The following is a 20,784-nucleotide window of genomic DNA, read 5'->3' on the forward strand; positions in this document are numbered from 1 at the left end:
TACATTACATTACATTACATTACATTACATTACATTACATTACATTGCATTACATTACATTACATTACTTCACTTCAAGATCCCCACCATGTCAGTCTCTTCCATAAAAAATCGTTAACAAGAACAGAATGAGAACTAAAAATTTATTTTTGATTTGTTTCTATAGAAATCAGTTAGAGAAAATACCTACACCTACAAAGGGTAAATTACATGAATTAATTATCAATAAGAACACTAGATGTCCTTTTTTCAAGATTTAGGGGTTTTTCGTTCACAATAACCCTGAGGCAAAGGAGTTACGCGCATGCGACAGAGAGAAAAGCATACGCGTAACTCCTTTGGACTTCTGAAAAAAAATCATCTGGTATTCTATCTGTTATTGTTAATTAATCTATGGTAAATAATATCAAATACAGTTTAGAAAATATATTAAACATATTAAATATATTGATTAATGAGACTCTATAAACGTAATTTCAAGTGACCCATAAATTATAAAGTAGCATATATAATTCACTTGGTCTGATCGAGATTGCATTAACCCTATTCCTGCTGGGGGGGGGGGGTCAAATTGAACCCTCCTGTAGTTTTTTTAAATAACTCAAAAAGTATTGGTCTGAGGCTGTTGAAATTTTCTGACTTTTCTTACATACCCAAAGCCCTCCCTTTAGGTCTAAAACCAGGCTTTAATACTAACTGCCTGAGTCCTCAGGTACACTGCCTGAATGACTGCTTTTGCTTGTAACAAACTAAATCATTGTTTTGACCCACTTTCACTTGTCAGATTTTGATAAAATTTAGCTTTTTGGAAAGCCTATGACATAAGGAAACGGATTGCACAAGTTTAGCGAAAAATAAATTGCAAATTTTTTGCAAACAACCTGTCAAAGGAAATTTGCACATTTTTAGTTTTTCTTGCTTAAAAATCAGGTTATTTAAAATTTTGCAAAAATTTTTGCATATTTGAAATGGCGAAATGGCATGGTCAAGGGCTTTTTTGAAAAATGTATAATTTCATTTTTTGGACTAATTTTTTTGCAAACATTTTTACTATATAACTGGATTTTGCGATAAAAAAATCTATTTTTGCAAGTTTTCAAAATTTTTTGCAGATTCGAAAAGAAGAGCACAAGAGCTTTCTAATGATGTATCATTTGTCATATTTGGACATAAAACATGGGTTTTAGAGGGGGGGGTCAAATTGCCCCCAGCATATCCTGGTTTTCAAGTACCCCAGCAGGGATAGGGTTAAATATCAATCATTATTAGGTTTCTAGCGCAAGTGGATTTTACTTGACATCAATTGCCAGCCCTGTAAACTCCGCATAATTCCTTGCAATTTTTCACAATTTCGCGCAATTTCGCGCAATTCAAAAACAGTTGCGCGCAATTTTGCGTAACGGATTTCCGACAGAAACCCCTAATCAATATATCTCTTTAAAAGACGGCTTTTAATTCTGGTTTCTTATAAAGCGACTTGCTCATTTCTACTTTTGAAAAAAACTAAAGAAAAACTCCGAAACAAATAATTGTTGAGCTAAAAAAACGACATTATCTTCTACATTTTTGATCAGATAAAGGTTTGTGATGGGAATTTCCCGCTGAAGGGCTATTCTAAATACAACAACAGTTCATCATTCAAATGTATTTTTTTGTCTTCAAATTTTCAGAATAAATTTTGTACGTATCCAAAAATACACCATCTAATTATATAATTGATTATTCAGTATATTCGTCTGTATCATAATTACCTATACCAAAATAAATTTTATGCGTATACAGAAAACTCTGAAGTAGGAAGTCGATTTTTAAACTCAAGTAATGACTTTAAAAAAAGTAACATTTGAGTGTAGTGTAAACAGAGCTGAAAACTTTTGAATGGTGGATATCGAGATTAATGTGTGAACCTCTCTTTTTCATAATATCGAGACTAATCTAATCATGTACTTGTATCCTGAAAAGTGTATAAAATTCAACCAATCAGAGTCGCGTATATGAAGCCGATAAATTTGAAATTTTGCGCGCCATTTAAGATTATATACAGAAATGGGAGGAACTCTCTAATTTAGAAAAACCGGTTTTTGATTTTTCTATACTATATCCAAGAAAGAACGATTAGGAAAAGATCAAAAGTGTGTCCATTGGAAACTCAGATAAAGTAATCGGGATTAAGGATATCTCATTCTAAAGTTTTCAGCTCAGATATGACACCAATTTTCATAGATTTGTTTCTACGCATTCGTATATAGTTGATATTTCATAAATAGTCTTTATTTATAACTAAAAAAGTTATTGGTTATCTCACCGGTTTTTTGCTTTGTAACAACATAAAATACATTTAAGTAATGATTTAATGTCGTTTTCCTATCTACATTTTTCTGGTTATCAGTGTAAAATGAATTGATTTTTCAGATGTTTATTTATACATTGTAAATATTGAAATGATTATTTGATTCCTCAATTGTGTACAAAAATTGTGTAATATTAAACCGATCAGTTGATTTACCAGAATTTATTTATCAAATTGACTCAAAGAAGTTCATAGTAAGATTTCGATTCTACTGGAGACCACCGGAGGGATTTTATTTATAATTCCACTGGAGGGATTCAGATATCCTTCCTGGGGTTTATAATTCCACGGGAGGGATTCAGATATCCTTCCTGAGGGTTTATAACTCAACTGGAGGGATTCAGATATCCTTCCAAGGAAGGATAAGGATAAGGATAACTGAATCCCTCCAGTGGAATTTTAAACCCCTTGGAAGGATAACTGAATCCTTCCAGTGGAATTTTAAACTCATAGGAAGGATAACTGAATCCCTCCAGGGGAATTATAAACCCCCCGGAAGGATATCTGAATCCCTCCAGTGGAATTATAAATCGCTTGGAAGGATAACTGAATCCCTCCAGTGGAATTATAAACCCCCGGGAAGGATATCTGAATCCCTCCAGTGGAATTATAAACCCCTATGAAGGATAACTGAATCCCTCCAGTGGAATTAAATAACCCCCCAGGAAGGACATCTGAATCCCTCCAGTGGAATGTAAATCACCCTGAGTAAAGTTTTGAATTGTAAAAAGCATTTTTTAAACCCCTCCAGTGAAAAAGAATTTCCTCCGGTGGTCTCTAGTGGAGTCAAAATTTTACTACGAACTTCCGTGACTCATCAAATTAATTATTTGATTTATCAAATGAATCCGTCTTATGGAATAAGATGCATAATCACAGGATTGATTAATTGATTTACTAGGTGTAACCATATCTTTACCTGAGATTTATTACAAGAATATGCTCCCAAATGAAACCTTAACAGAAGTCAACATAGGTAATTCAAAATAATAGTTCTTTATAGTAGTTTCTAAAATCTCCCCCCCCCCTCTCCACTAAATGATTCACAGGGGTACCTCATAATGTAAGGGAAAGGGGGGAAGCAAAGTAGTCACATTTTTGGACTTCTTTTAAATTGTGAATCTATTATATTTTTCATATTTTATTATCATTATCTGATAGGAATAGATATCAAGGATATACCGAATGTAATATAATCTGATATGAATAGATATCAAGGATATACCGAATGTAATATTATCTTATATTAATAGATATCAAGGATATACCGAATGTAATATTATCTTATAGGAATAGATATCAAGGATATACCGAATGTAAACGATCATGATTTCAGTGTCACTCTCAATGGTTTCTTTCTTGTCAGGTAAGAACGATTACTCATTTAATCAATCAACTAATTGAAAATGAAAACATAAGAAAAACTAGCTTCCATTTCTTCAATATATTAAAATTAAAAGAAGTTAAACCCATGCCTTAAACTCTTTGCAACCTCATTGTGTAAATCTTTGTTATTTCAAGCTTTGGCTGTTGGTTCTAGCTTGAAATATCAAAGGTTTACGATATCAGATTGCAAAGTTTCATAGATATAAGTATTAGAATAAGTATTGGGCAACGGGCATTGTGATCTTGAAAAGACGACATCTAGTGTCCTATTTGTTATATATTAATTAATCTATGGAAGCAAACTAGTTTAACATATATGCTAAATTAGCTGTTATTTTCATCTTTCCTTTTCGACTCTTTCTTTCTCTTTTTCTTTCTTCTTTTCACTCTTTTACTGAAATATATTTTTCTTTGAAATCAGTTTTACTCTGAAATGACTGCCATTTTATATTTCTTTTCAATGATAATAAATCTCTTTTTTATCAAAGAACAAATTAAGGAAGAAGACATTTAAAACTATTCACAAACTTTCATGTTTCATGGGACACCCTGTATTACAATATTTACAAAAGAATATTTGTAGGTGGACGGATACAAGACTCATCTTACATGATGTTAAGGAATCATTATTTTAATATTTTTATAGTTATAAATCTAATGTTTGGGGCGTAATTTAAAGTGAAATTCTATTATATAGAGTGCTATGGCGTGTCCGGTTATCACCGTCGTCGGATGAATACAAGTTTATTTTCCAATTTTTTTCATTTTTTTTAAAATTTAGCGTCCATGTGTTTCTGCTCTCGATGCTCTGAAAGATTCCAAGAGGCAGAGACACCTAGCGGGAAAAAATCGTCGTTTTAAGTGGATTGTGTTTAAAAGAAATAAAAAAATATTATGAAATATCAACTATATACGAATGCGTCGAAAATTATCGATGAGAATAGGTTGTAATATCTGAATGATTTGTTTGGAATTAAATTGATTTTTTTACGATCCGAGTCGAATATTGCAACTTTTCAAACTTAAAACGACGCTAAGAATTCTTTGGTATGAGTTGTTTTAAATAATATATTAAACTAGTCGGATAAATAATAATGCTTAATATTCTTTATTCTAACTGAAATTGGTAATTTTAAGGACTTGCGGATTTATGCTATATGGACAATGATGGAAATTGTCAGTATTCAACATGATATATGATATTAAAGACAATAAATAAATGCCATCCTCTTGGAAATCTGATTGAGGTTTAAAGGGTATCGTTGTGAATATATGCCATTATTCAAATATAAATTTCATTGACAGTACCTTTAAGCTTAATTTGTAGAGGATAAACTAGTTAGTTGGGGTGAAATAATGCAAAATGTTTTTTTATTTATTCTAAGTTTTGATAGCTTTCTGTTATTTTCCGGTGCTTCTATTGTTTTACTCTTAATCTCTAGAACTGTTTTTTCTTTCTAAATTTCTTCTACCCAAACATGGGAATCAAATACAGTTTTTTCGAACAAAGTAATGAACAGTTCGGAAATGATGGCGATGAGTTAATCCCAGTAGATGTGTCGATGGTAAGTAAGTAAATTAGAATTTGATTTTAGAAAGTTAAAATGTTAGACATTTTTCATTATTTCCATTTTGACAGCAACTAAAAAACAAAAAACCGTTACTAAATTGTAACACAAAAACAGCAGAATTCAGCAAACTGTCATTTAATTGTCATACAAAAACAGTATATTTCAGTAAACTGTCATTTAATTGTCTAAAAAAACAGCAGAGTATAAAAAAACTGTCATAAAATTGTCATACAAAAACAGTATATTTCAGCAAACTGTCATTTATTTGTCTAATAAAAACAGCAGAGTATAAAAAACTGTCATAAAATTGTCATACAAAAACAGTATATTTCAGCAAACTGTCATTTAATTGTCTAAAAAAACAGCAGAGTATAAAAAAACTGTCATAAAATTGTCATACAAAAACAGTATATTTCAGCAAACTGTCATTTATTTGTCTAATAAAAACAGCAGAGTATAAAAAACTGTCATAAAATGGTCATACAAAAACAGTATATTTCAGCAAACTGTCATTTAATTGTCTAATAAAAACAGCAGAGCATAAAAACTGTCATAAAATTGTCATACAAAAACAGTATATTTCAGCAAACTGTCATTTAATTGTCTAATAAAAAAGCAGAGTATAAAAACTGTCATAAAATTGTCATACAAAAACAGTATATTTCAGCAAACTGTCATTTAATTGTCTAAAAAACAGCATAGTATAAAAAACTGTCATAAAATTGCCATACAAAAACAGTATATTTCAGCAAATTGTCATTTAATCGTTTTATAACAAACAGCACAGTTTAGAAAACTGTCATATAATTGTCATACAAAAACTGTAGATTTCAGCTAACTGTCGTTCAGCAAATTGTCTGATAAAAACAGCACATTTTAGCAAACTGTCATATAATAGTTATACAAAAACAGCAGATTTTAACAAATTGTCGTTTCATCGTCTAATAAAAACAGCAGAATTTAGAAAACTGTCGGTTAGTTGTAAAAAAAACAGCAGTATTTTTTTAAAAGAAAATATGATATTAAAAAAAATCGACAATTAAAAAACAGCAAACTGTCTTTTAGATGTTAAAAAAAAAACAGAATTCAGCAAACTGTTGGTTTATTGTAAAAAATAAAATATAAAAAATTTTATTTGTTTTACTCAATTTTTGTTCAAGAGAGATATCCTGTTTAGATTGACAAAATTTGGGTGCCAGACATTGAAATTCTCAACCTTAAGGAATTTGAAACCTTGGCCGTCTTGAAAAAACTAGAAGGTCTATGGTTAAACAGGTCAGAAGGAAACAAGGTTTTGTTTAAAAACTAAAAGCAATCTAATAATTCTTTATTTTTTAGAAAACTTGAGTTGGTATACGCAGTAGCGTGTAGGATAACGTGGATTTGTCCGATGTCTTTCGATAATTTTCCCCTTGATGTTCAGGTCAAGAATTTCTCTGCAAAAACTCTATAATAGTATATTCCAATTGTTCTGTCTGCTATGAAAAGTGGCATCAATTTTCAAGACGGGGTCGACCCTAATAAATCATTTATACTTTTTTGTAACCCGAGACATGCACATAACCGCGAAGCACTTGTTTTAGTTTTCAAGAGGTAATTGATGAATCTCTCAATCTCTCATCGATTTTAGAGTGAGAGCTTCCAACCTTAGGATTACAGTCAACTCGATCCTCCCATCGCGCGCGTTGTTGGCAGATTTTTCTCAGATTTAGAAAATTAGGAGGATTGAGTCTGTGTCATAAAATCTAAGTGTCTACTCTCTAAATCAACCCAATGTCCCAGACCGTGTACATTTCAAACTATGAACTTTGTTAGATCAAATTGTCTAAGTTTGGAATGTTATAGGTTTACATATCATCAGATTGCAAAGATTAGAAAATTTTATTCCTTTAACCACTTTTTAAACGGAAAAATAATTTCTGAAGAAAGAACAAAATAAGACATAGGTTTGCAAACAATAATTTAGAAAGTAACCTAAGTAATTCCTTGCAATTAGAATTTAATTATGTGTTAGAAATATTTTTATTTTTACCTTTTTCTTAAATTTTTAGGTTTGTAAGTTTCAAGTTGGATCCTTTAACTACGACAACACAAATATAGTTTTTAAAGATGAGTTTGTCGCAGATGCCGAGGCAATCAGGTCATTTTTTAAAAGGATTTTTGTACATTTGACGGGGCACAAACCAGTTTGTTAAAGGTCAGCTTAAACCGTTTAAAGACCAACTTTTCATAAATCCGTTCCGTTTCGTTAACTGTATATTCCGTTATTTTCCGAAGTTTAACGCTCGTTAACGATCTCAATCTATATATAAATTTGGCTTGTCTGGGTGGGTGTTTGTTTGTTTTGTCTGTTTGTATCCAATAAACGTCAAAACGGCTGAACCGATCGGGTCCAAATTTTTTGTGGCACCTCGCGTTATCCCAGGGAAGGTTTATTAATGATCATAATTTCAAATATTTGCCTCCATCAAAATTCGATCTTCATAAAATTGTTGAAAATTTTGAAAATCCACGAAATTTTTTGTGAAAATCCGCGAATTATTTTTGTTTTGTTTTACGATGTACACAAAGAGAACAATTAATTTAGAAGATGGGCGCGAAGCGCCCAATAAGGCTAGTCATATCAAATACGTCAACACAAGATATTTTATAAATCGTTAACGGTTAGCTCATGAAAAATTACGGGGAAATTAGAGAACAACATTAAAAATATCAAAATATTTAAAAAAAAACAAGTGAAAGTTTATCTTTTATATTCTCTAAGTTTTATGCAATTTTAAGCAGAAAAATTAACGAAAGTCACCTTTATTTTAAAACAGATTTGTTAGTTCTTTTTTTCTTCATGAACGTTTTTTTACCATTCGTTAACGATTTCAAGATCAACAGATTCCCCCCCCCCTCATGGTTCAAAATCTTCCCTCCAACCCCCTAGACTGGAAGGGTCGTCATTATTTTCTTGAAACCCCTCTGCTGACGTAAATAATTCCTTTGTTTAGATCAGTGTTGGACTACAGTATTCTTATAAATGAATTAAGTGAAGAAGATAAACATTCTGTAGTTTTAACAGGTTAAAAACATTCTGTAGTTTTAACAGGTTAAAAACATTCTGTAGTTTTAACAGGTTAAAAACATTCTGTAGTTTTAACAGGTTAAAAACATTCTGTAGTTTTAACAGGTTAAAAACATTCTGTAGTTTTAACAGGTTAAAAACATTCTGTAGTTTTAACAGGTTAAAAACATTCTGTAGTTTTAACAGGTTAAAAACATTCTGTAGTTTTAACAGGTTAAAAACATTCTGTAGTTTTAACAGGTTAAAAACATTCTGTAGTTTTAACAGGTTAAAAACNTCTCAGGGTTTGGGAATTGGACCCAGGGTTTGGGAATTGCTCCCAGGGTTTTGGAGTAAAATGTGAAAATTCATCCAAACTTTTATGAAAAGTCCTTTTAAAAGAGTACTTAAAAACCGAAAATTGAATAAATGGCTCTGTTACCCCTTTTTTACTGTCTTCGTACAGATATTTGCAGGAAAAAAATGCAAATTTCAGTCTAAATAGGCTTCATTTTCACTAAGAAAAAACAAAGTTTTCCTCAGATATATCAATAGTTTGATGATTTTTGGTATGGTGCGGGCCATATAGAAGGCTCTAATTTGACATAGAACAATTTTTATCGTGTGAGTGTTGAGTAAAAGCGCATCTTTTTATGGCACCAATCAATTAAAGATTTTTTTCGGCAAAAAATTGGATTATTCTGAAAAAAAAACTTGGAACTAAGATAACATATAAAGATGCTGAGATGTAAATAGAAATGAAACCTTTATGTATCTAGCTAAATAAAATATTTTTTTACATTTACCAATAATCTTTAATGTATTAGCTAAAACAAATGTCGACAGTTTGGCTAATCATAACTATATGATCGCAACCGGCTACTTGGACTGAAATGTGCGATTTTTTCCTTATAATATTTGAAAAAAGACAGTAAAAAAGGGGTAAAAGAGCCATTTTTCAATTTTCGGTTTTAAAGGACCCTTTTTATAAAAGGTCAGATAAATTTTCAAATTTTACTTCAAAATCCAGGAGAAATTCCAAAACCCAGAGAGCAGCCACCCCTCCCTCATGAGAGTGAGCACTTGCACACACACACCTAAGAACTGTCATCTTAGCTGCGTTTGTATTCCTTCTTACAGATAAGCACTCGGCTTAGCTTGAAAGTGTGGAATTTAAAGGTAGCCTTTAAAGGTAGTAAAAAGAATACGTTTATGAACCAAAATCATGAGCAAATGTATAGGCTAAACACCAAGGACATACAGACACACCATTAGGAGTTCTGTTTAATCCATCGCTTCGCCTTAAAACTTTCATTTATAAATTAATTTAATAAAATAAATTAGTTTTGTTAGTAAAAGTATCCAAACAAGGCCAAAATCCACCATTAAATAATAAAAAAAATTAAAGTTTTCATCCTTTTGCTTTAGGGAACTTTTCTGTGACTGGATTTGAGCTGGTTCTTAAAAGAAAAATGTCCCATTATATCATTACATATTATTTTCCGGCAGGTAAAAAATTGTTAATAAAGTTACAAAATCATATAAATCGGAACTTTTGAATAATATGAAATAATTTGATTAGAACAGTTTCTGTCAAATCTTTCCTTAAAGGGAGTGACCGGCTATGTAAGGTAGTTGAACTGAGTATGCATTGTTGTGGAAAACTTTCGGATTCATTTGAGACATATTAAACTTTTTAAAGATCTGTAAATCCTGAAATTGAGCGCAAATTAGAAGTTCAAAACTCCTACTTTGGGGGTGGATACGGTTTCAGAATTAGTTTTTTTACATTATTAAATAACGACGACATAAAATGTAAAAAAGTTCTACAATAAACTACAGACGTAAAAAGTTTAATATGTCTCAAATGAATCCGAAAGAAGTTTCCACAACACTGGATATTCAGTTCAACTACCGGTCACTCCCTTCATCTCAAATAATTTTTGTCAAAGTTCAAAAATGTGAGAGCATTAATCTGACAGCTGACATATTTCAATATTTCCAAATCTAACTCGATCTCTTTCAAAAGTGCTCTTCTCTGTTATTTAAAAGGAATTGAATACTCGCCACAAGTTCTAATTTTCTAATCTCTATAACTCTGCAACCTGATGTCGTACAATTTGTGATATTTCAATATATTATTAATGTTAGATTACATAGTTTAGAATACTAATTGTTTACGTTATCATGTTGCACTGATATAGGGATTAGAAAAATAGAGTTTATGAGGATTGTTCAAACGTTCCTCTCATTCATTGACGTTCCAAAGATCATTGTATTTAGGAATGTTTGTTATTGTATCCTGGATAAGTTTTCTTGTTCCTCCTGAGAGTGTTCCGGGAAGGTTAGTTGTATTTGAGTAACCCACCAAGTCCAATGTCCGTGTCTGATATTATAATTTCCACCATTGGTTTTGTAACATAAATCTTCATGTCTCTTTTATTGAAATTCCGAATTTAAATATAATCAATTTATCAAAGAGAAAAACATGAAAATCTCATTTTTTAAATGTTCCTCTAACCCTTATCAATTTACTTCTACCTAAACTTTAGAGTTTCTTTATGATAGTTCCTGGCATGGGTGTGTTTTCTTAATTTTGCTCAATGATGGTTCATGGAGAGTTAGGTGTCTTGATTTTCTTGACGAGGTTTTCCATTGCATGTCAATTTTCTTAATTTTGCTTAATGATTCTTTGAGAATTGATGGTCTTTCTACTTGAATCAACTTGAATAAACTTTTTAATAATCAAGAATAATAGATTTCAGAAAGACCAATAATGTTTCTCTAAACCATATAATTGCTGAACAAAGCTGAAGAGCAATCGATAATGTGTCTCTAAACCATATAATTGCCGAGCAAAGCTGAAGAGCAANAACAAAGCTGAAGAGCAATCAAAGCTTTTTTGATTATTTCCAACAATTTCTCATAAGCAATGAACCTTGTCATGAATTGAATTCACATCATATTTTATTGAATTTTTAAAACTTTATAAAATTAAGTCTTTGCTTGTACTCTACCCATTATCTAGAGACACTTAATAGGTCTAAAATCATTCTTTTAAATCTAAAATAACCCTTTTTCCCGGACACCATCTTCACGCTGTAGGGTTTCCAATCAAAATCCCTTTGCGCTGAATTGCGCAAAACTGTACGGAATTGCGCGGAATTGCGTGGCGGAGTTTACAGGGTAGCAATTCTGTGCAAGTAAAATCCACTTGGGTTAGAAACACTATTTCAAGGAGACTTAATTTTCAGTTAAACTGTTTGATATTTTGATATTTTGATGCTTTGATATATTTTGAAAAAACATATTTTTTATAGCAATAATCTTTTATTTTAGGATGACGATTCTTGTTACAGTTTTTCTTGTTCTTGTAAATATCTTTAACAGGAAACATTTTTATTTGTTTTTCGATGGAATTTGTTTCAATAATTTTTGTAAAAAAAGACTCTTCAAGTTCATTTACTAATTTTTTATTGTTGTTTTTAAAAGTACAATGTTTTTACATTAAGCTTTATTAAATTTTATCGTACTTTATAAAATGATATTCTCAACGAAGCAAAATTTCTCGACCATTAAAAGAGATCTTAGAAAGTCGTCTTTTATCATTGAAATAGATTTCGGCATCTATCTATCATTATGGTGTTAGACATATGTTTAATTAAATATTAAGCTAGCAAAAAATACCTAATTCAGCGTCCTGTTATGCTTTTATAATTATAACGTGGAGGTGTTGACTGTAAAATGCTAAAATAACTTTTTAAAATGTTGTTAAAATTTTAATTTAGATCCATGAAAAAAAATTCTAAAATGTGGTCTGCATTTTACTGTTTTTATATTATTTATAGCGCAGAGAATGAATAAAGTAAGAAAACCTTAAACACAATTCTTAATATATTTGATGTTTAAAGCACAACAATGGCAGACCACAATTCTTAAATTACTTTTTTATTCACTTTAAATAAAAATAAAATTTTCAGTATAACCAACAATATCCCTAAAGCTGAAGGATTGACAGCTATTGAAGGATTCATCATTGTCTGCATTGTTTTTGTATTTGGAGCTCTTATTGGTGAGTTTAGCAATATTTATTATCACAAAAATATTTGGTTTTTTAAGTCCTTCAGCAAAACTTTTAAATGAAAATCTGCAGAAGACGAATAAAAAGGGATTTTAGAAGCGCTGGTGTGTACAAGTTTTAAAGACTTTAAAATGCAAAAATAACTTTTCAAAAATATTTTAAAAATCAGATACATGAAAAAAGATAAATATTTTAAGTAAAAATTAAATGATAAGTTGTTCAATCTAGTTCATTAACTATCAGTACTTTTTTCCACAAATCATTCGATGCTTTTCTATTTCATTGTTTTTTTGTATTCTTTATTTTTTCTAATTTTGCTAATTTTATTTTATTTTTATTGACAAAAATTTTTAATCTTTTCAAATCCATAAAATTATCTGAAAAATAACTAAAATCTTTTTTGGTATGAAATTCTAACAATTTCAAATCATATTTTTTCATCGATTGCCAGCGTTTTTCGTCGGGTTAATTCTTAATAGGTCTTAGATTTTGAATTTTTGTTTTGCATATTTCTTTTAGAACATTAAAAGCGATGCTAAAATTTAAAATTTAGATCCATTAAAAAGTTAAATATAGTTTTTTTAAATGTTAAACATTACAAGTATACGATTTACTTTTTCCTGATCTTTGATTTTAAATATTTGTTTCGCATATTTTTATATTTAGAATATGCCGTCATCCTTTTCCAATCCAAGATTAAGACTTGTACTCCACCAAACTTTAGAAAAAAGAAGAATTTTAAATCCGTCACAGATGTAAGTAATCATTTTTAAAATATATGGTTCTAGAACAATCCACCTTACTATATAAACTCATTGTATATTCTATGAAATGAGTATTCTACAGTAGCTTGTCTTGTTCACTTGACAGTAGTTCTACAATGATTATAATAAGTATTATTATCATTATTGTTATTATTATAATGAATTGTCTGGTGCAGGTCAAGAATGCGTTCCAGAAGATTGACGTAAACGGAGATGGAAAACTATCTAAACGAGAGATGCTAGCTGGCGATGAATTCACCCAGGAGGAGGTATTTATTATAGAGTTCGGAATTTTTGTATTGTTAATCCACTTAGAAAGTACTAATCCGTATATGATATAATCCATTAGATTAAATTAATTACTTTGGATATCTTTTAAAGTTCAGAGTCAACCATGATAAGCCACTCGAATACAAATTGTAAGCGTAATATTAAGTAGCACTCCGAGCAAGGATTAAAACCTGAATTGGATCATTAATGTGGAAGATATTGCTGTTTTTCAAGGTTTGAAAGTGTGCAAGTCACTTTAGTAGAGAAACCATAATAGAAAATAATTCTGGTTTTTAAAATTAATACATTAATACGTGATCAAACAAAGCTTTTAAGGGTACCGTTGTGAATCCGGCATTGTCATCTGTGCATGTAGTGTCACTTTGCCTTTATCTGCCATCTTTTGAAAAAAAATTGGACCTCCGAGAAGTTTTCTGTTTTTGAATATTTTTTATTATTCAGATTAATTTAGTTAGAGTAAATAAAGCAACCACCATGAGGTCAAATATTTTGTGTTTGCCTTTGTGATTAAAAACAGACTTGTGTTCAGATTGAGACTATATTTGAGCTGGGAGATGTCGACGGAGATGGGGAAATTGAGCTCGGAGAATTTATTGGTGACAACTTTTTCACATTTTAATAAACTGCAAAATATCTAGTAGGGTTTCTAATGGAAGAACATTTTTGAACAAATTTGCTCGGGGCGGATACAGATGATGATGATGATGATGATGATGATGATGATGATGATGCTGATGATGATGATGATGATGCTGATGACGATAAAAAAATATGTTGAAGAGATAAAAATGAAATAATTTGTTTGGAATTTGTTTACAACCGACCTAAGTACGCCATTGAATAATGAATTAAAGAGATTTGACTCTTGGATTAAATCTAATTTCTTCCAAATATATATTTAAAACCCGAGAAGTTTCCTTATTATGTTTAGGATTAATGTGTCCCCCCGAAAAAGGTGGAAATGAAGCGGCTCAGATGAAAATCATTGAGCAAAATATGACAGTAAGTTTTTTCTTCCTTTTTTAGTTAAATCGAGTGTGTGCGGCAAATTTAATATTTTTTTTAATATTTTTTGTGATAACATTTTTCTTTTTTATATTTCTTTCCTTGGGAAAATATTTCGGAATTCTTTTTCACTTGCTTTCCAGAATAAATATATCAAATCAGAGCTGAAAACTTTAGAATGAGATATCCTTAATCCCGATCGCTTAATCTGAATATCCAATGTACACACTTTTGATTTTATTGTTAATCCTCTTTTTTTTAATATCCCTATAACTGTATAAAAGTTACGTTTGATAACAATTACAGATACAATGCTATATCGATTGAACTAATATCCGATTGAATTAAAGTAAATAAATTTAATCATATTAATATGAACCTATTAAAAATATATTTTATCACATTTTAGGACTATTATCATTTTAAGCTAGTCTTAACAAAAATTAATCCAAAACTTACATTTATTTAATCGATGTTTAGTTCAATTGATATGACACAATTAACACCAGAAAAAAACGGTTTTTCAAAAGTTAAAGAGTACATCTTTACATCATACGCTGATTGGTTGAATTTTATTCGTCTTTCTTGGATATCGAATGCGTATTAAAATTATTTCGGGTTTAGTTCTATTTTGTATTGAATTCTGTTATATGGAATTCTGTTCGATGTCATTAAACACACCCTTTATGTTTTTACAAAAAATCCATTAGCAATAAATTGTTTAGTTGAAAATCTACGAAAATAAAATAAAAAAAATCCGCCTAATCTTTTTAATTCTTAAGAAAGTAAAACTATAATTAGGAAAAAGATACCTTTTATAAACATATTTTAATTTGTATCAAACATAGCATATTATTTTTAATGGCTTGAATGTTATAATCTTTATACACATAATTCAGAATTCCTCTCTTTCCAAATTATTATGTTTTTTTCACAATCAAAACCTTATTGGAGTTCAAAAGTTGCAATAGATTACAAAAAAAAGGAATGTGCACTTTTCTAGTTTTAAATTAACTTTTCCTAAGATGAGATTTATTTCCGTATCACCCTTTAATTTCTTTTAAATGGAATAAAGTTTTCTTATTTTTCATCAGGCGAAGTATAAAAGACGAGTCCAACGATTGAATTCATGGTTTGAAGGAATTGACCTCAATGTCAAATCTAATGAATCTGATCTAGTGAGAACAAAATTCATGTTTTATGTGTTTTTTTGAGAATTTTCAGACTTTTTAGATCTTTTAGACTTTTTAGATCTTTTTGACTTTTTAGAGAGATTTCAGGTGTTTTACAGATCTTTCGTACTTTTTAGACCTTTTAGACTTTCTAGAGATCTTTTGGACTTTTTAGACCGTATAGACTTTTTAGAGATCTTTCAGACTTTTTAGATCTTTAAGAATGTTTAAAGATCTAAAATTATCAGTGATGGTGATGGAGCAAACTTCTGTAGAATAAAAAAGTAGATGTTAGTTCCACATTTATGTTTAGAGATCTTTCAGACTTTTTAGACCTTTTAGACTTTTTAGAGATCGTTCGGACGTTTTAGACCTTTTAGACTTTTAAGAGATCTTTCGGACTTTTTAAACCTTTTAGACTTTTAAGAGATCTTTCGGACTTTTTAGACCTTTTAGACTTTTTAGAGATATTTCGGACTTTTTAGACCTTATAGACTTTTTAGAGATCTTTCGAAATTTTTAAACCTTTAAGACTTTTTAGAGATCTTTCGGACTTTTTAGATCTTTTAGACTTTTAGAGATCTTTCGGACTTTTTAGGCCTTTTATACTTTTTAGAGATCTTTCGGACTTTTTAGGCCTTTCAGACTTTTTAAAGATCTTTCAAACTTTTTGAACTTTTAAGACTGTTTAGAGATCTTTCGGACTTTTTAGACCTTTCAGACTTTTTAAAGATCTTTCGGATTTTTTTTTATCTGTAAGACCTTTTAGATTTTTCCTTTAGACATTTTGGATTTTTTTAGAGATCTTTCAGACTTTTTGCATGTCTAAAAAATTTTTAAAAATCAATCGAAGTTAATCGATAATTCATAAATTCGTTTTTGGTTTTAATGTTGCATGCTTTCTTTTTTCTGGAATACCCGTATTCGTAAATGAACATGAAAAATGTTGTTGTCAAGATTCCAGCCTGCCTGCAAAATTAGATAATTTCCGAACATAAATATTGCTGCAAACTCATCTTCATTTTTCTACAGATTTCTGGTTCTCACTTGTATAATTGTTCGCTATATAGCTGGACCAAATTGGCTGGACATTTGTTTAGGGAACGTATGGGTATTGGGTACCCCGGGGTAAAACGATTTCATGGTTAGTGGGCAACGCTATCAACTTATAGCTAGTCGGAGGAACAACAAAACGTAATTAGCTTTTCTCTTTTTTAGGAGAAGATCCGAACCGCCAGATTGGATTTATTCTTTCTTGGCCTTTTCCCCATTCTTTTCTTTATCTTTAACTTCTTCTACTGGATTGTTTTTCTTACCAGGTATACTTTTGTCAAAGTTATTAGATGTAAGGTGAGGGGGATTGAGTTTACGCACTGGTTTAAGTTAAATTAACAATAGTTTATAATCTGTTTACTCTAATGTGTGACAGTAACATGTGTACGCAAATCCTATCCCCCTCTCTCTATTTGTATACTCACATTCTCTTAATAGCATGTTTTTTATAAATTTTTTATAAAGAAAATATATTTTCCTTAAAATCGTCTTTTTGAAAATATTAATTTTTTAGGTCGTAAAATTGTTTATGGCAATTTTGTTTATAACTCTAATCATAATTTTTCGTTGTTTTCTTGATCATTATCATGACGGTAAAATTAATTATGTTCATAATAATAATAATAATATAATAATAATCATATTAATTTATGAGAAAATTCTTTATAATGGCCGTAGAACCATAACCATCAAATGGTTTTGGCCAAAAATATTGAATAACCAGGGTTGAAATTCGTCATTTGCATATTACAGGGGCGTATACAGGATTCATTTTGATTTCAAGAGAGAAAAATGATATTTCGGAGGGGGCTGCCCCTTCCCTCCCCCTGTATATACCCCTTGTGTTTATATTGTAATATAAATATTAGAATTAAAAGCGGGGTTAATCTAGTGCATGATAAACTATTTATTTGTACTTTAGTTGATTAAAATTAGTTTCATATTCTTTACTCATAGATAGCTTTTTTTACAATCCTTAGCTTGATTTTCATCTTGATCCCAGGTCTAAGAAATTTGAATTATTGAAATTTGGATATTTATTTTGATAAATACTTGTTAAACCTTTTTAAAATGAAAATTTAATAGATGTCCTCAGGGCACAAATTTTGTAGAGGATATAGTTTAGTTTGAGCAACTGAATATATCAATATCCACACAAACCTTTAAACTGAATATATCANGGGGGGGGTCAAATTGACCCCGCCCCCAGCGTATCCTGGTTTTCAAGTACCCCAGCAGGGATAGGGTTAAATAACTGTTGAATGGTTCTAAAACCCGGTGAGCTCAAAACAGCTGATTCGATAACTAACTTTCATTTCAGATTTAGCCCAGACCGATCCTATTTTCTTCTTCCTAGTGTCAAGCCGCATGCCTATTGGCTTGAATTTAAAATAGAATTCTCGGTCCATTGGTGGTTTTGGTTTTCCATAAGTTCAAACCTTCCACATGTTCAAATCATGCAAGCATGTTCTCTAGGCTGGCATCTTTTAACGGATAAATCTCTCTACATGATATTCATTAAGGGATTTATCATCTGTCCCACTGCTATCCTTGACTATAGTTTATGTAAAAGTAAGCTCTCTCTCCATGCATACAATAGCTCTTGAATCGTTCTAAAACCTTGTGTAGGTTCGGCGTACAGTTTGAACTCAAAACAGCTGATTCAATACTAGCGTCCATAAAAATATTGTCTTTTTTACGTTAAAAACGGGTTTCAAACATTTGAAAGTAAATTTTTATTTTCTACCACTTCTAGAAAGTAACTTTTAATATTTCTAAAATATAGAACAAAGTGATTACCAATCAAAAGTGTTTCAGTAGATGATAAGGATGTGTCTGACATCCTTATTTAGTCAAAGGTTTACGGAACCGTTGCAAATTGGGGATGGCCCTCTTTAAATGGAATGCCACTTGTAATTATGCTTACAGTCATTTTAATGGTGGAAGATGGTACAAAAAAGGTATTTAATGTAATCGTTGAAATATCTAATTATGAACAATGTTTGATTTTTAAAGGTTTTTACTATTTGCTGGTAGAAGTAAAAAAATGAGGGGTCTGTGGCCAAAATAAAATGATAATTACTTCTGAAAAATGAAATATTTGTTTGGTTACAAAGCTTTGTTGTTTACAGAAATAATTACGAATTTTAAGCATTTACTATATTAAAACGTGTTTCACTTTTCACTAGTTGCGTCTATTTGTCGGAGAAATGTTGGGTTTGGCTCCAAGGGTATGATTTGGTTTAAGACGACATTTTACTGAGAAAGGTTGTAAGGTTTATGGTCTTCAGAAGTAATATCCATGAAAACAGTTTAGTCAGAACTGTTGTGTTATGAATCTCAGGATCGAGCTTCAATCTACATTCTGCATCGTTTGAGCAGACCTAGGGATTAATTTCATTCCTATTTGAAATACCATGCTGGTCATGCCCTGCAGGGATAACTAAAATTAAGTGTTAAATTAAAAAGTGCCTAAATTGGATTTTGTGATCAAGCTTTCAAAATTAACGAAAGTTCACACAAAAGTTCTAACCTTAGTTTTTCTTATTTAAAGACTTTAATCAATATCCTGAACGGAAACTTAAAAAATTTGTTAAATAATTGCTTAAAAAGTCGTTGCTCTTGACATTTTTTATCAATTATCGAAAATACGATATCCCAGTGTTTATTGGGACACCCTGTGTGAGTACTGAGTAGGGTTTCCAACATCTATACAGAAAAATAGCTGCGCGCATATTTTTTATTTTGCCCCAAAGGAATTGAGTCTTTGGAACAAAATCAAATATTTAAACCTCAATATCTTTAGAACTCGATGTTGTAAACCTTTGATATTTCAAACTCAGATTATTTGATCTAACAGAATTCATAGTTTGAAATATCCAAGGTCTGCAACATTTGGTTCCAAAGATATAGCGATTAGAAAATTAGAATTTGTGGCAAAGACTCAATTCCTTTGGCATTTTTTGCGCTTCCTGGCGTGAAAAAAATCCTCACAAATCGGGGTGTGCAGCATAGACACAATTTTGCGGACAGATGTTGACACAAGTTTGTGCATAGTTGGCACTTGCTTCAGCAAAATTAATTTTCACGCAAATTTTTGCTACCAATAGAAACCATAGATATAAGAAAAAAGTCAATTTCTTTTAGATGATCTAAAAATTTAACCAATTTAATTTTTTCCTCTGGCTCTGGGAACATTAACCAATCAAAGGCAACTAAAATCGACTATAACGAGTCAGCTTTTTTTCGCGATTTAAACAATTAAATGTTTTGATTAAAAGTTTCCGTTAAGGATTAACAGTAGATTAGCAGATAGCACTATCTAGCGCAATACAACCACAGTTTAATTTATTAGATATTGGATCTTTTTATTGATTTTGGATATATGTATAGGGCTCAGTACATCCTATAGTATCACCCTGCACAGTAGAGACTGTAGATTATTCCAGTGCACATGTAAGTATAAAATACATTTTTGCGAACCTTTTGTTGTTGCACAATAAATTTAGTTCTTAATTTTAATTGCCACAAAACATATATTGAATTTTTCTTGTAAGTTGCAATAATCCCATGTTTTATCAATTTAATTTAAATCTCACTGAATTATGAAATAAAATGATATTTTGTGTTTTGCATCTTGTCAGCTAGGTGGTACTGACGAGCCACCGCGCAGGTTGCGGCATTGTTATGTTTTTTTTGATGGAATACAAATAGAATTAGGGATTCAGTTATTTTTTTTTCANTGATAATCCCACTGAAGGGTTGATAATCCCACTGAAGGGTTGATAATCCCACTGAAGGGTTGATAATCCCACTGAAGGGTTGATAATCCCACTGAAGGGTTGATAATCCCACTGAAGGGTTGATAATCCCACTGAAGGGTTGATAATCCCACTGAAGGGTTGATAATCCCACTGAAGGGTTGATAATCCCACTGAAGGGTTGATAATCCCACTGAAGGGTTGATAATCCCACTGAAGGGTTGATAATCCCACTGAAGGATTGATAATCCCACTGAAGGGTTGATAATCCCACTGAAGGGTTGATAATCCCACTGAAGGG

General features: G+C 30.8%; 1 protein-coding gene across 1 annotated transcript; it reads left to right on the top strand.

The window, feature by feature from the left end:
• The first annotated feature begins 170 nt into the window (after positions 1-170).
• Positions 171-20,180, top strand: LOC111716509 (glycine receptor subunit alpha-3). Its single transcript, XM_023491987.1, has 20 exons — positions 171-201; positions 3,252-3,326; positions 3,641-3,716; positions 4,320-4,356; positions 5,257-5,301; positions 6,485-6,582; positions 6,646-6,730; positions 7,359-7,447; positions 8,304-8,374; positions 9,785-9,865; positions 10,640-10,700; positions 11,696-11,746; positions 12,337-12,428; positions 13,104-13,192; positions 13,378-13,470; positions 14,022-14,088; positions 14,424-14,494; positions 15,592-15,675; positions 16,888-16,988; positions 20,116-20,180. The coding sequence occupies exons 2-20, from the start codon at positions 3,290-3,292 to the stop codon at positions 20,132-20,134; spliced, it is 1,347 nt and encodes a 448-aa protein (XP_023347755.1). The 5' UTR covers positions 171-201; positions 3,252-3,289; the 3' UTR covers positions 20,135-20,180.
• The last annotated feature ends 604 nt before the right edge of the window (positions 20,181-20,784 follow it).

This window comes from Eurytemora carolleeae, unplaced genomic scaffold, assembly GCF_000591075.1.
Source record: "Eurytemora carolleeae unplaced genomic scaffold, Eaff_2.0 scaffold2067, whole genome shotgun sequence".
In the NCBI taxonomy this organism is placed as follows: Eukaryota; Metazoa; Arthropoda; class Copepoda; order Calanoida; family Temoridae; genus Eurytemora; species Eurytemora carolleeae.